Source organism: Saccopteryx leptura, chromosome 5 (genome assembly GCF_036850995.1).
Source record: "Saccopteryx leptura isolate mSacLep1 chromosome 5, mSacLep1_pri_phased_curated, whole genome shotgun sequence".
Classification (NCBI taxonomy): domain Eukaryota; kingdom Metazoa; phylum Chordata; class Mammalia; order Chiroptera; family Emballonuridae; genus Saccopteryx; species Saccopteryx leptura.
The window spans coordinates 145,533,614-145,550,236 of NC_089507.1; the positions used below are offsets into that span (position 1 = coordinate 145,533,614).

General features: G+C 47.4%; 1 protein-coding gene across 1 annotated transcript in view; it reads left to right on the top strand.

Annotated features, from left to right (window-relative positions):
• ALLC (allantoicase) overlaps nucleotides 1-16,623 on the top strand; it is a 40,431-nt gene that overhangs the window by 4,801 nt on the left and 19,007 nt on the right. The window contains exons 2-6 of the mRNA XM_066385641.1: nucleotides 5,028-5,118; nucleotides 6,706-6,756; nucleotides 8,154-8,241; nucleotides 9,322-9,447; nucleotides 11,152-11,231. Coding sequence (XP_066241738.1) covers nucleotides 5,028-5,118; nucleotides 6,706-6,756; nucleotides 8,154-8,241; nucleotides 9,322-9,447; nucleotides 11,152-11,231 — 436 coding nt within the window. The remainder of the gene's footprint in view (nucleotides 1-5,027; nucleotides 5,119-6,705; nucleotides 6,757-8,153; nucleotides 8,242-9,321; nucleotides 9,448-11,151; nucleotides 11,232-16,623) is intronic.

A 16,623-nucleotide genomic window follows, 5' to 3' on the forward strand; every position in this document is an offset into this window, starting at 1 on the left:
CCGTAGAAGGAGCTGTGAGGGTCCCTTTCGAACCCTCATCTCCAGTGAGGTAAGCGGACGGCAGCTCGGGCTACGTGGGGTGTCCTGTTTCAAACTGAGTTCATTCCTGCCAGCTAAAACAGACATGTCCAAAGGCCACATTTTGTTTGGAAAAACAGACGCTAGCCTTGAAAACTTCCGCCTGTGTTTGAGGTGTGCTTTCGTGAACGCACGTGGATGGTAATGGGCCTGCGAAGTCACGTTCACCAGGGTGAACGAGGCTCACCTCCCTCTGCACGTGGGCCCTGTGTGCCACGGCAGCACTGGCTGTATAGAGGGCACTGCTGCCTGGTTGGACGACACCCACTACTGTTCATTTATTTATTCCCCAGACAGAAACATTCTTTTCCAAAGGGAAGCATTCTTTAAAAAAAACCCAAAACCTATCCAAGTGGTGGCGCAGTGGATAGAGAGTCAGACTGGAACACAGAGCACCCAGGTTCAAGGCCCCGAGGTCACCAGCTTGAGCGCAGGCTCATCTGGTTTAAGCAAGGCTCACCAGCTTGAGCCCAAGGTCGCTGGCTTGAGCAAGGGGTCACTGGCTCAGCTGGAGCCCCCAGTTCAAAGGCACATATGAGAAAGCAATTAATGAACAACTAAGGTGCTGTAATAAAGAATTGATGCTTCTCATCTCTCTCTCCTTCCTGTCTGTCTGTCCCTATCTGTTCCTCTCTCTCTCTCTCTCTCTGTCACTGAAAAAAACAAAGACAATTGCTGAACAATAGTGTTTTATGGTTTAAATTGTCAGTTTTTTGGGGAGGGGGATAGGAGCCTAGAAACCTGATGCATAGGGTCCGATACCTTGAAAACAAAAGTGTAGAAAGCCTCCCTTCTCCCTCAAACCCTTCCTCCCTTGAATTTGAAGCCTCTGGGATGCGCAGGTGGTGCGGGCTGCTTGGTGAGGTCACCTGAAGCTCAGCAAAGGGACAGGTGTGACAGCAGAGATGAAAAGAACACCCTGCCCAGCAGGAACCAGAGGGCACCTTGCTTTCTCTATAACCAAGGCAGTTGAGAGGGACCATGAAATTATGGGCTCAGGCAAAATGTTCAAGTGCTCTGTCCTTGTCACAGTGAGCTGGCTACGACCCACTGGAAAAAAAAAAAGCAGAGCCTTTTAAAGTGGTCTGAGCATCCAGTTTCTATGTGGGGAGGATACCAGCTGGGCACCTACAATTCACCCAGAGATGGCATCAGATTTCACAGGAGGAGGGCTCTGTCCTACGAGATGGCTGCCCCTCTCTTCAGATGCCTGTCGTGAGCCCAGGCTGTCACCTGTGCTTCTGACCCACTGGCTAGAGACATCAGAGGCTCCCACACCCTTTCCTTGGGTTTGACTGTTTGGCTAGAGTGGCTCATAAGACTCAGAGGAATGTTTTGCTTCCTAGGTCATGGTTTGATTATAAAAGGACGTGTTGCAGGAACAGCCCGATGGAAGAGATGTGCAGGGACAGGGGTGGGGACAGGATGAGGAGCTCCCTCTCTGGGCGCCATGCTCCCCAAATGTCTGCATGGTCACCGACTGGTGCAGAGGAGAAAAGTGACATAATGTTCTGGGGGCGAAAACATGCATGGTTGTTGGGCAGATAAAATATATTATGCTCACTTTGTTAAAGATGGCGCTGCCCACACAGAGGCTGTTGCCCAGGGGATATTAATGTGTGTCTCTGTGGGCTGTGGGCAGGCAGAATCCTTGTAGCCTGGGGCTTGGTTTTGGGATTAAGCCTTTTCCACCCTTTTTGATGTGGGGTGGTACAATCCCATCATGTCTCTGATAAATGACTTTGTATTAGAGACTTCCCTATTTTGTATATTGGATTAAAGGTTTGGATTTCTACACTATAAAATAGGGGCAGAACAGGAGCTTGCCCCCTTGGTTCCTGAGATTAACTTTAGAGAAGAGAGCAGAGAGGAGAGCAGAAAGAGGCCATGTGGCCAGGAGAAGCAGCCAAGATGGCAGAGTGCTGAGAGAGAAGCCAGTTTGGGCAGAGTTTGTGCAGGGAGAAGGAAGGAGATGGGGAACAGAGGTGAATAAGTCTGGTGAGCTAGAAACCTTTGATTCTAGGAAACTCGGATAAGTCAGTAGCTTTGTGAGCACTGAATGTGAGTGGGTTTTGGAGCCCAGTGTGTATTTTTACTTGCCCGCCGGGTGCAAGCTAGGATTAAAGACTATGGCCCACCAGTTTTTGGCTCCGTTGTTTCTTTACCGACTGTCCGAATCCAATGCGAACCTGCATGGGCCAGGCTGCTGTGATGGTGGCCCTGGCTACTGGCCTTACAATAGTGCTGTTGCAACCTTGTAATACATTCGCTCTGCCCCTTTTCACTCTCAGGAAGACTTCAATCGGTATAGGGACCAGTGTTTTAAGACATCAGAGGCAAGTTGGAAAACATTATTCCCACATGGATTTATTAACATCTTGTATGTGCCAAGCAGTGTTCCAAGCCCTGGGGATATACCAGTGAACCCAACAAAAAGACTGACCTTGTAGGGCACTCACTTAATCGGGAAAGACAGATAAGTATTCAAAACAGGCGAATTACACAGCAGGTGTATCAGTGGGCTGTGGAAACAGAGGTAAGTGGAACGGGGCTGGAAGTGCTGGGGTGTGACCCAGCACAGCTCTCTGCCCAGTGCACATAGATGACAGGACTATGTCTCCGGCTTTTGAGAAAGAGCTTTTAGCTGCAAGATCAGCCGGGAAGAAGACACCTGTGTCCTCCACCCGGGGTTTGGGGTGGTTTAAAGGGTTTCAGCACTGAGTCTTCCTGACAGCAATCCCTGAGCCTCTGGAAGGGTTCTGGCTTCGGGTTCTGGCTTCAGTTGCCGGTTGTGTCTGGTCCTTCAGTTCCGTGGGGGGAGCAGCTGAGTGTTCACAGGTGTGACGCGTGAGGGTGGTGAGCGTTGGTTCTGGGTGTTGTTAGCTACAGGACAGTGTGGGGGACCAAAAGCCAACAGGGTCTTTGCAGTTTAGATTTTTTGGGGACAGAGGTGTGGGGAACTGGCGGTAAGCTGACAGTGTGCCCAACCCCCCACCTCCCTTGCTTAGTGAAGTTGCTAAAGGCTGTTTCTTTTCCACACCTCCATGTTAGCTGTGGTGCTGGATTGTTTATACTCGTCCTATCCCCCATGTCCCTGGGAAGACTGGAGGCAGTTTCTTTTTATCCTTTGTTTTGTGAAGTTAGGATGTTATGTATGGTGGGGGTTTTCTGCACTTGGTAGAATTTTTGGGTTGCCTTGGAAATGTGACTTTGTTTTAATGATCTCTTTGATTTGCTAATGTCCTCCCTTTGCCCATTAAATAAAGCGGTAGGGGGGTGGAAGCTTGCCTTTTGCAAGCTATCTTCTGCATTGCAAAAAGTCCTCTGGAGCCCATCCTTTTTTCTTTTTAAACCTATTTTCTTAAGTCCGTTCCATTCCTACTTAGGACCTGGAATTACTAGCCGCACTGGCTCGCGGCAAGACAGGACCAGAATAAGCTGGTTCTGTGGTTAAAGGCGGTGTGCAGATGCCCCTGTATGGCCGGGGATGTCAAGGTGAGCTTTACTGAGAAGGCGATGGTTGAGCAAAGGCGTATGGGAGATGGGGGCATGACTGCTCCAGTGCACAGGGAAGAGCATCTCAGCAGAGGGAACAGACATTGTGGGAGGCAGGACAGGTGCTGACATTCAATGAGGAGGGAGGGGGACAGGGTGGCCAAAGCAGGGGCAGGGGGGAGGGAAACTGGGGGTCCGAGAGTCGGTGTAGTGGATGGGTGTAGTGGACGTGGTAAGGAAACCAGCTCTTAGCTTGAATGAAAGGGGAACATGCCTGTTGGGGTTCAACACTCTGGCTTCCTTTAAAAAAAGGCTCTGGTGCTGTGCTGAGAGCAGTCGGGAGAGAACAGTGGGCGGTGGGCGTGGGGAGATCGGGTGGGGACATCATGATGATCTAGGAGAAAGCTGACATGGCACCTCCCCTCCCCCACTTGTGTTCTATGTGTGCGTGTGTGTATGTGTGTGCGTGCATGTGCGTGTGTGTGTGATGCCCACACTGTGCACACTGTATGGATCCTCCCTGTAGCAGGACCCATCATCCTGCTACAACAATACGATCACCTGTGGCCAGTCGTATGGCCTCTGCCCTTCACATTGCTCCTTCTCAGAAATTCGAGGGAAATTCTCTAGATTAGGTTTAAGGCTCTGGATCTGATGATGTGAAGGTAGATAGGGTTCCCCAACAGACTGGGTGCGAGATGGGAGGGGAAGAGAGGGGGTGAATGAAAAGTGACTCCCAAGTGTTTGCTCCAGGGGCTGAGCGGGTGGGCGGGTGGCCACTGGCCGAGAGGAGACCCAGGTGGAGCGGGGTCACCAGGGGCAGCAGCGGCCAGTCCTTCCACCTTAGGCCTCCCTCTGCCCCTCTCTCCACTTCTCCATCCACTTTCTCACCTTCAAATTGAGGGTGCTGAGGAGTCCCGAGTCCTCCTGGATAAAGAAATCTTTGTGACTCCATGTCTGGTGGTTACAGAGTGTCACTTGGCATTTGCATCTGGGGGTGTCAGTCTCTTGGCGTGGGGGGTGGAGGGAGCTCCTGCAGGTGGGCGTTCCCTGCTGTCCCCCATTTCTAGCCAGTGCTCGCCACCTCTTTGCTCAGTAAGTGTTTTTGGAATGGATCTAAAGACTATTAGAAGCAAATTATTCTTTTCTAAAATAACGTTTTTTCCCCCCTTAATAGTAAAACCTGTGTTTTGTGGCAGTCAAGTTTGTACACTTCATTCTTAAACAAAGGAAGCCCTGATCTAATTCCTTTTCCTTTTACTGTTTGTGCAAATTCACCTTTTCATTCAACCTGGAGAGGTCATGGTGGCGGAGGCACCGGCCCCACCACCTGACAGGACGTGTTGTTTGAGCATCTCAGACCTCGGACTGGGGGTCTGGGAGCCTGCCTGGGGGGCCCTGCCCACCCGCGCAGACGGAGGGTGACCGCGCCCGGCTTTCTCCTTGCCAGGAAGCATGGCTGACTCTCCCAGGGAGGGAAGACGGGCCGGGTCTCCGGACTTCATCCAGCTGATCGACATAGCATCTGAATGTGTGGGAGGAAAGGTGAGCAGGTGTCCCAGGGCAGGGACAAAACAGAATGCAGTCACAGGAGGGACCGGCGCACCCCTGCGGAGGGACCAGGTGGATAGATCAGCGGGGGTTGGGCGGGTGGAAGGGACCAAGTGTCCCAGGAAGCCCAGGACCTTGAGAGGCTTCCAAAGAGTCTTTCTCCCGTTGGCGGGATTCTGAGCAAGGGCAGCATCACCTTAAGTGAAAGGAAGGGACCTTCTGCAATTGCGAAGAGACTTCTCTGTCCTTCTGTGTGTGCTGTATAGCACAGGGCAGTGGTCTACAACTGTTGCCTGATAGCCACCCGGAGAGCTCATGAACACGGAGTACAAAGTGCTGTGGTGCTGGCCACGTGCAGAGACCCTGGGCGCTGGGCTATCGGCCGCGTGCAGAGGTGCTGAGCTACTGGCAAGGGCAAAGTTGCTAAGCTATCAGCAATGTGCAGGGTGCTAAGATACCACTAAAGTGCGGAGGTTCTTAGGTGCACAGAGGCATTATGTAGGGCGTGAAGGGAAAGGCCGTGCATGCCCTGAAAGAGGCTTGCACTCCGCACGGGAGACCGACATGAAGTCCAGACAGAGCTGTCAGAGAGTGGTCATCAGACAGGGCAGGGGCCGCGGAGAGCCTCGCCTCCCTCTGTCCTTGGGTGGCTGGGGCGGGGCCAGGACAGGGGGGCGGTGAGAGCTCTCCAGATGAGGGGTGCTCAGAGTGGGGGAAGAGATGTCAAAGCCAAGAAGGGGCGAGGAGGTGTTTCGGACAGCGGGTGCTGGAAAGGGGCACCATTAGTTCAGTTTGTGTAGCCTTCCCAGAACACTCCAGTGCAGCAGGGGTGAGGCAGTGGGGGTGGAGGGGGGCCTGGAGAGAGAGGAAGGGCTCCGTGTGCCCTGTGAGTGTTCCCACGGAGGAGCCGCTGAGGGACCTGGAGCAGGGGCAGAACTCCCACACAGCCCCTGTTGTGTGTCACCTCGACTCTGTCTCAGGGGCAGGTCCCCCGCAACACTGCAGGTCCTCGCTGGCCTCTCGGGTTCCGGGCTGGAGTCAGACCCGTCCCTCCATGGACTGTCTCCTCCAGGCTGCAGTGCCTCTGGGTCCTGGGACACAGGGTGACTGGCAGCCTGTTTTGCTTAGGAAAACCCTCTTTCCACCTGCATTCTTTGTGTGACTTAGAGCACATCATCTTGGTCACAAACGTCCTGCTCTGGCTGATATGTCCCCAGCCAGCCCACCTGCAGGGCGTCCTTTAAGGGGCCAGAGCCACAGGCTCTGCTTGTGAGAGGCACGAAGCCTCTCACATTGGTCCTCAGTTCTTGGAAAAAAGGAAAGGAAGTGGGCGTATTCTCTTCCCAAGCACAGGAGCTAGGCTTTCCCTCCAGACGGATGAGCAGACTCAGGGCTGGGAGGGGCAGGGAGGTCTGAACGTGGGGAAGCCCCTAGCGTACTTGTATGTTGTTCCTCTTCCGTGGGCCAAGTCCAAGTCCATGTGTTCTTTTTACTGTGTCTCCTCCTAATGTGTTACTAGGGAATGAAATAAAATGGTTGTTAACATACGGTGATCTTATTCTTACTTCTTTCTTTGCCTAGATTTTGTTTGCGACCGATGACTTTTTCGCTCCTGCAGAAAACCTTCTAAAGGTATGAGAGTGGATTTCTGGGTGTGCAGCACAGGAAAGCAGGGAGCTGCATGGACGTGGGAATTCATACCCCCCACTTCCCCGGTAGCTGGTGGGGTGTGGGGAGGAGCCACGGAAGAGATCCACTGAGCCGCGCATGAGCAGCAGACACACTAGGAAGTCCGTGTGGACTCGGGAGAGGACGCAGCAGACACGGGCATGGGACATTAGGGGACACGTCGCTTTATGGGGGACATTACTGTGCTCTCACCCTACTCCTCAAGCGTGGCAGTCAGGATCTGCGCTGGGGTGGAAAGTGATATGCGTCTTAAATTTTTGGGGGAACATGTTTACCTGTCTCATGACAAACATGTAGGGCATGTTTATGTAAAAAAAAAAAAAAAGGCAAAGTAGAGAAAATACTGCCCAAATGGGGAAGAAATGGAAGCTCTGTGGGAACGCCGCTTCCATGTCCCACTAGCATGTGGGGTGAGAACCCTGGCAAGGCGGGAGGTGTGCCCAGGGGCACAGAGTCCCGCCGTGTGCGAGGCATGGGGCGGCAGCCCAGGACCTCCGGCTGGGGCAGCACGCTGTCCTCCCCTGTGGTTACCGGCCATCTGGTCATGCTGGTGGGATGGCTGCTCATTGCGGCGGGACCTGGCCGGTCCTGAGCACATTGACGTGAGAGCACCAGGCACATGTTACCTTACTCAGAGACATCGGTCATGAAGTGAGGACCAGAGGTGCTGGTTAGCTTGTTCCAGGTTACATGGCTGCCACACATCAAAGCGTGTACCATTTGCCACGAGTCTCTCTCTGAACAGTGTGCATGCAGGCTCACCCTGGCTTAATGAGTTCACGATTCACACAGAATGCAGCATCATCACCACCCTGCAGAGGGTGTCGTGGCCGTCCCTGTTCTTAACAGCGAAACAGAGGGGGCTCAGCCATTTGTCTCAGTGACTCGGGGTGCTGGGGTGAAGTGTTCAGCTGGACACCATCACCTGGACCGCTCTTCGTATGGCTTCAGCTGAATCTCTTACTAAATCGCCTTTTCTGGGCTTCCTTTGCCTTGCCTGGCAGCCTTTCTGGAGGCTCCAACTGCAGTGGTGGTGGTGGGTGGTTGCACCGTGTGTGGGGCCCCTAGATCATCTGTGATGTGGTTTTACCCCGTGGCTCAGTGTTTGGTTTTGTGCAGAGTCCACAGAACAGAACAAAGAGAAGCAGGCACCCTGGGCTGGAATGAGTGTTTGGGAAGGGGGGGGGGCAGACACTCCCATGCCTCCTGAGGACTCCGTGAGGGTCCCCGTTTGCATGGCCCTTTTCTGTCCTTTTGGGGTAGAGGTGACAATGTTGGGAGCCCCAGGCTCTCACATGAGCATGAGTCACTGAGTCACTGACTGCACGTCTCTGCTTCAGGCCGACAGCCCTCGTTGTAAGCAGCATGAACACACCGCATTTGGCAGATGGGTGGATGGATGGGAGACCCGAAGGAAACGGACTCCAGGTGATTAGAGGGCATGACTCTGTTTATTCTGTTCTGAAAAGTTTAAAAAAACAGGCTGTTGGAAAGCCAGGGCACATCTTGGGTTTGTTTTCACCTGGGGCCCTTAGAGTGCTTTGTCACCTGGGGTGTCCCTCGTGAGCCCTCAGGAAGGGTAGCAGAGACCTGGTCCCCAGTGCACTGCCAGGTGTCAGGGGGGTGGTTTGCAGCACTTATTGGGAAGGTGACACTGTGACACGGGCAGTAGATGGGAGAGGGCAGAGTGCAGACACAACCTGGGACGTGCATGGCCTCACAGCTCTCTGGGGGACGTGCTCTGGTCCACCTGTCATCGCTGTCACCTGAGCCCCAGTCACGTAACTGTGAGCTTAGCCTGGACACGAACTGAGACCTGTCCTATGTGGCCACATGCACTGTCGCCTTTCCTCACAGCTGGTCTCCATCAAAATGCATCTTTTAAAGTTGGAGAAATGTTTGTAAGAGCACATTAGGCTAAACAACCCTATTTTTCTATTGTCTCAAGCACTACGGAGATATTTGGGTAACTTTGTCTATAGTTCCTGGTGTTCCAGACATTATTAGATTTTAATACCTCTGAGCATTTGGACACAGTGACATGACTTTTACCATGTGCACCAGAGGGTTCTGGGTGGGGGCAGGAGAGGGGTCCCCTGAGCCTGAGGTGGCAGCGAGGCCAACAGCCGAGCTGGGCAGGGCATCCTCTACAGGACAGTCACATTTAAGTTTTTTGGAGGCTAATCTCACCCCTGATCCATGGCGGGAGAAATGAGTCTCAAGGTAGCCAGCAACTGGCCAAGGACCCACAGAGAGGAAACGGTGGACTTGGAATCGGTGTCAGGTCTCTCTGCCTCCCAGGCCCATCCATGTTCTGGTCTGACGAGAATTGGGAGGTTCCTGTGGGGCACGGTGGCCCTATGGGACCACATTATGGGAGATCCTCATGTTGTAGCTGAAAATGAACCCATCCAGTTTCCTGCGATGAGAGGAGGGGGCTACTGTTGGTCACTTGCTTCGCCTGCCCACTTCGATGTAACAGGGACATGCTGTCGTTTGGGTCCTCAGGTCACGACTGGTGCATCATCAAGCTGGGGATACAGGGCATGATCCGGGGCATCGATGTAGACATTTCTTACTTCATGGGGGACTACGCCCCTCGGATTTCAATTCAAGCAGCAAACTTGGAAGAAGGTGCCTTGGGAAACACTGGCCCTGGATGGTTGGGGGTGGAGGGGGTGGGGGTTGTTTCATTCACCCGTCTCCCTGACCATGCATTTCCAACTCAGACCGCCTCAGCAGTTTGTCAAGGACACTCGGCTGCCTTGAGCCAGCTCCCTGTGATTCCCGATAGCGTGCCCTGTGATTTCTGATTTTTAGCTGAGCCATGTTCTCAGACCCAATTTAGATTGCATTGTTACCACACTCTTCATGCCTCACCCAGAGGCACGTCGTGTCGCCGTGAGGGGTAGCAGACAGGTAGCATGGGATGGGTGGCAGGGCCCCCTGGACATCCTGGATGACATGGAGCCGGGTCTGAGCCAGCGTGGGGCCAGGGGCATCGGCCCCTCTCATGCTGACATGGCATCACGGACTTTCAGAGAGTTTCTCCCTGCATGCTGGAGTAGGGAGACCCTCTGAGTCATGCAGCCTCCAAAAAGTCAGAACCTGTCTTTCTGGTCCTTTCATGGGCATTATATGATGATGGTGGTCCAGATTTAATTTTTTAGAAATAATTATGGCCTGACCAGGCAGTGGCGCAGTGGATAAGCGCGGGCTTATCTGGTTTGAGCAAGGCTCACCAGCTTGTGCCCAAGGTCAATGGCTTGAGCAAGGGGTTACTTGGTCTGCTGTAGCCCCTCAGTCAAGGCACATATGAGAAAGCAATTAATGAACTACTAAGGTGCTGCAACAAAAAATTGATGCTTCTCATCTCTCTCCCTTCCTGTCTATCTGTCCCTGTCTGTCCCTCTCTCTGTCTCTGTCACAAAAAGAAAAAAGAAATAATTATGTATGTGTGTGTGTACAGACATGCACTTAGGGAAGGCAAGTCGAGTCAGCTGGTGAGTTGGTGCTGAAAGCATGGCAGCGTCTGAAGCTCTGCTCCTGAAAGACTGCCGGGAGCCCGGGAATTGCCCTGATGGTGGAAGCGAGGTTCTTTGTGCAAAGCAAAGGACTAACAACAGAGGAGAAAGTCCTTCAGCCGTCCTCCCAACGGGGGCTTCTATTCCTGAACCACTCAAGGATCAACTCTGAGGCTGCCCCTGGGGGGACCGCAGGCTGACCCTGCCACATTCCCAGCATTTGAAAACTCGAATGATGTGATAGATTGGTTGAGGTTTGAGTTACCTTGGAAAGAGTCACAATTTTGAAGAGCCACGGTGCTACCAAATGGATCGCACTGCTTTTGAAAGCACTGTATTTCAAATACTGAGGAACTTCAGCAAAGTGGGTCCTGCTACTTTCATCACCTGATACCCTAACTTAGGAAATGAAATCATTAGCGTTATTTGGCAAAATGACAATTCACCACACAACCCACCAAGGGTGCGCAGTATTCTTGATTGTTTTAGATTCTTAGTCAACTTGATTGATTCAATGTCATCCCTTTTATTTTTTTCCTTTTCATTGGATTGATTGGCGTGGTGCTGATGAACAAAATTATACAGGAGTCAGGGGCTCAATTTTACAACATGTCTCTGTACCTTGTACTGTGTGTCCCCCTCCCCAAGTCAAGGTCCTTCCATCACCACTTATGCCCCGCCCACCTTCCTACCCCCTCTTCCCTCCCCCAGGCAGTCACCACACTGTTGTCCATGTCCATGAGTTGTTTTTCTTTCTCTTTTTCTTTTTGATTTCGAACACGAACCATCACCCTAATGGTGACTCTAACTTCAGATAAAGAACCAGAAATCCCGCCGAGAGGGGTCAGGTTGGGAGCTGCTGCCACCCCCGAGGAATTTGAAGCTGTTGCTAAGGTATGCCTGCCAAGGAGGACGGGTCTTGCCAGGGACAGCGAGGTTGCAGGGAACCGGGTAGCACGCCTGGCCACGCATGGCGGCGGGACATGTGGCTGGCGTGCCCCCCCTCACATGCCTTGCAGAGGTCCTGTGAGTGGCTCAGGCAGCCCGTGTGGGAGGGAAGGCTGTGGCTGTGGGTCTAGGACAATGCCTCTCACAGGACAGTCTGTAGACCACCCACCTCCAAGGTGCTGCCACTCTGAGGTCAAAGCAGAAACGGACAGAATCAAATATTTTTTATAGGAATTGGACAGCACGACGTCACACCTGATGAATTTTTTATTATTTTTATTGAGTTAAATTTATTGTGTTTACATAGATTCAAGTGTCCCACCGAATACATCCTCCCGCACACCCAAATTCCCCTCATCATCCTTCTTGCCCCCTCCCCCAACACCTTCCCTGCTTCCCTCCAGGATTTGCTCTTCTGCTCTCTATAATGCTGTTATGTATACATAATTTCACCAAGCTCTTTCCCTTCTCTGACCCCATCCTCTCATCCCCTTTCCCTCTGTCCGCTTTCCCACTGGTCCCTTTGATCCCTCCTGTACCTCCGTTCTGTTCCTCAGTTCACATTGTACATTGGATTCCTCATATGAGTGAGGTCATATGATATTTTTATTTCTTGCCTGGCTTATGTCACTTAACATAATAGTTTCCAGGTCCATCCATGTTGTTGCAAAAGGTAGTATTTCCTTCTTTTTCATGGCCCCATAGTATTCCATGTGTATATGTAGTACAATTTTTTAATCCACTTGTCCACTGAAGGACACTTGGGCTGTATCCAGATCTTCATTATTGTAAACAATGCTGCCATAAACATGGGGGTGCATTTCTTCTTTTGAATCAGTGATTTGGTGTTCTTAGTATATATTCCTAAAAGTGAGATGGCTCAGTCAAACGGCAGTTCCATTTTTAATTTTTTAAGGAATTTCCATTCCATTTTCCACAGTGGCTGCACCAGTCTGCATTCCCACCAGCAGTGCAGGAGGGTTCCCTTTACTCCACATCCTCACCAGCACTTATTATGTTTTGTTTTGTTAATGAGTGTCATTCTGACTGGTGTGAGGTGATATCTCATTGTGGTTTTAATTTGCATTTCTCTAATGATTAGTGATGTTGAACATTTTTTCTTTTGCCTATTGGCCATCTGTATGTCTGTATGTCCTCTTTGAAGTGTCTATTCATTTCTTTTGCCCATTTTTGATTCGATTATGTTCCTTGATTTCTCTTATCAATGTTTTATAATTTTCTGAGTACAAGTCTTTAACTTCCTTGGTTAAATTTACAGCTAGGTACTTTGTTGTTGTTGCAGTAGTGAAGGGGATTGTTTTCTTAATTTCTCTTTCAGACAGTTCATTGTTGGTGTATAAAAATGCCACTGGTTTTTGAATATTAATTTTATATCCTGCCACCTTGCTGAATTCATTTATTAGGTCCAGTAGTTTTTTTACTGAGATTTTAGGGTTTTCTATGTACAGTATCATATCATCAGCAAATAATGATAGTTTTACTTCTTCTTTTTCAATTTGGATGCATTTCTAAAATCTTAAATCTACATTCCTCTTTACTAGATTCCCCGCTCTCCCCTTGTTCTGTTTACAACAGGACTGTTAACATTTCTTACATCATTGGTTTGGTTGCAATAAATTCCTTGAGGTTTTTTTTTTTTTTTGTACGGGAAGCTTTTTATTTCTCCTTCTATTTTAAATGATAGCCTTACTGGATAAAGAAGTCTTGGTTGTAGGCTCTTGTTCTGCATTGATTTGAATATTTCTTGCCATTCCCTTCTCACCTCAAGTGTTTTTGTTGAGAAGTCGGATGTCATCCTTTTGGGGTCTCCTTTGTAGGTGACTGACTGCTTTTCTCTTGCAGCTTTTAGTATTCTTTATTTATTAGCTTTGGTTTTTTAATTATGATGTGTCTTCCTTTAGGTTTATTTGGGTTCCTTTTTAATGGGATTCTCTGTGCTTCTTGAACTTGCGTAACTTTTTCCTGCATCAATTTTGGGACATTTTCAGCTATGATTTCTTCAATCAGGTTCTCTATCCCTTGCTTTTTCTCTTCTCCTTCAGGAACCCCTATGATATAGGTGTTGTTTCTCTTCCTGTTGTAACAGAGCCCTCTTAGAGTTTTCTCAGACATTTTGATCCTCTTTTTTTTTTTTTTTTTTTGCTGTTCTGCTTCCATGTTTTTGCTTATCTTGTCCTCTAAATTGCTGATTCAATCCTCTTTTACTTTTTTTTTAATTTTATTTTTTTAATGGGGCGACATCAATAAATCAGGATACATATATTCAAAGATAACAAGTCCAGGTTATCTTGTCTTTCAATTATGTTGCTTACCCATCACCCAAAGTCAGATTGTCCTCTGTCATCTTCTATCTAGTTTTGTTTGTGCCCCTCCCCCTCCCCCTTTCCCTCTCCCTTTCCCCCCTCCCCCCGTAACCACCACACTCTTATCAATGTCTCTTAGTTTCACTTTTATGTCCCACCTATGTATGGAATAATGCAGTTCCTGTTTTTTTCTGATTTACTTATTTTACTTCGTATAATGTTATCAAGATCCCACCATTTTGCTGTAAATGATCCGATGTCATCATTTCTTATGGCTGAGTAGTATTCCATAGTGTATATGTGCCACATCTTCTTTATCCAGTCATCTATTGATGGGATTTTTGGTTGTTTCCATATCCTGGCCACTGTGAACAATGCTGCAATGAACATGGGGTAGCATGTGTCTTTATGTATCAATGTTTCTGAGTTTTTGGGGTATACACCAAGTAGAGGGATTGCTGGGTCATAAGGTAGTTCTATTTTCAGTTCTTTGAGGAACCACCGTACTTTCTTCCATAATGGTTGTACTACTTTACATTCCCACCAACAGTGTATGAGGGTTCCTTTTTCTTCACAGCCTCTGCAACATTTGCTATTACCTGTCTTATTAATAATAGCTAATCTAACAGGTGTGAGGTGGTATCTCATTGCAGTTTTGATTTGCATTTCTCTAATAACTAAAGAAGATGAGCATCTTTTCATATATCTGTTGGCCATTTGTACTTCTTCCTGGGAGAAGTGTCTGTTCATGTCCTCTTCCCATTTTTTTATTGGATTGTTTGTTTGTTTGTTGTTGAGTTTTATGAGTTCTTTGTATATTTTGGATATTAGGCCCTTATCTGAGCTGTTGTTTGAAAATATCATTTCCCATTTAGTTGGCTTTCTGTTTATTTTGTTATCAGTTTCTCTTGCTGAGCAAAAACTTCTTAGTCTGATGTAGTCCCATTCATTAATTTTTGCCTTCACTTCTCTTGCCATTAGAGTCAAATTCATAAAATGCTCTTTAAAACCCAGGTCCATGAGTTGAGTATCTATGTCTTCTTCTATGTACTTTATTGTTTCAGGTCTTATGTTTAGATCTTTGATCCATTTTGAGTTAATTTTAGTACAGGGGGACAAACTGTAGTCCAGTTTCATTCTTTTGCATGTGGCTTTCCAGTTTTCCCAGCACCATTTATTGAAGAGGCTTTCTTTTCTCCATTGTGTGTTGTTGGCCCCTTTATCAAAAATTATTTGAATATATATATGTGGTTTTATTTCTGGACTTTCTATTCTGTTCCATTGGTCTGAGTGTCTACTTTTCTGCCAATACCATGCTGTTTTGATTGTCGTGGCCCTATAATAGAGTTTGAAGTCAGATATTGTAATGCCCCCAGCTTCATTCTTTTTCTTTAGGATTGCTTTGGCTATTCAGGGTTTTTTATAGTTCCATATAAATCTGATGATTTTTTGCTCTATTTCTTTAAAAAATGTCATAGGAATTTTGATGGGAATTGCATTAAATTTGTATATTGCTTTGGGTAATATGGCCATCTTGATTATATTTATTCTTCCTAACCAAGAACAAGGTATATTCTTCCATCTCATTATATCTTTTTCGATTTCTCTTAACAATGGTTTATAGTTTTCATTATATAAGTCCTTTACATTCTTTGTTATGTTTATTCCTAAGTATTTTATTTATTTTTGTTGCTATTGTGAAGGGGATTATTCTTTTGAGTTCATTCTCAGTTGTTTCATTGTTGGCATATAGAAAGGCTATTGACTTCTGTATGTTAATTTTGTATCCTGCGACCTTACTGTATTGGCTTATTGTTTCTAGTAGTCTTTTTGTGGATTCTTTGGGGTTTTCAATGTATAGGATCATATCATCTGCAAAAAGTGATACCTTTACTTCTTCTTTTCCAATATGGATGCCTTTTATTTCTTTGTCTTGTCTGATTGCTCTGGCTAGAACCTCTAGTACCACATTAAATAAGAGTGGACAACCCTGTCTTGTTCCTGATTTAAGGGGGAAAGCCTTCAGTTTAGTGCCATTTACTATGATGTTAGCTGATGGTTTATCATATATGGCCTTTATCATGTTGAGATATTTTCCTTCTATACCCATTTTGTTGAGAGTCTTAAACATAAAATTGTGTTGTATTTTATCGAAAGCCTTTTCTGCGTCTATTGATAAGATCATGTGGTTTTTGTTCTTTGTTTGTTGATGGTGTATTACGTTAACCGTTTTAAGTATGTTGAACCATCCTTGAGATTCTGGGATGAATCCCACTTGATCATGATGTATTATTTTTTTAATATGTTGTTGTATTCGATTTGCTAGTATTTTGTTTAGTATTTTAGCATCTGTATTCATTAGAGATATTGGTCTGTAGTTTTCTTTTTTTGTGCCATCCTTGCCTGGTTTTGGTATGAGGGTTATGTTGGCCTCATAAAATGTGTTTGGAAGTATTGCTTCTTCTTCAATTTTTTGGAAGACTTTCAGTAGAATAGGAACCAAGTCTTCTTTGAATGTTTGATAAAATTTGCTGGTATAGCCGTCAGGGCCTGGACTTTTATTTTTGGGGAGGTTTTTAATGGTTTTTTCTATTTCTTCTCTACTAATAGGTCTGTTTAGGTTTTCTGCTTCTTCTTGACTCAGTCTAGGAAGGTTGTATTGTTCTAGGAATTTATCCATTTCTTCTAAGTTGTTGAATTTAGTAGCATAAAGTTTTTCATAGTATTCTACAATAATTCTTTGTATATCTATGGTGTCTGTGGTGATTTCTCCTCTTTCATTTTGGATTTTGTTTATATGAGTTCTTTCTCTTTTTTCCTTGGTAAGTCTTGCTAAGGGTTTGTCAATTTTGTTGATCTTTTCAAAGAACCAGCTCCTTGTTCTATTAATTTTTTCTATAGTTTTTCTGTTCTCTATTTCATTTATTTCTGTTCTGATTTTTATTATCTCCTTTCTTCGGCTGGTTTTGGGTTGTCTTTGTTCTTCTTTTTCTAGTTCCTTAAGGTGTGAAGTT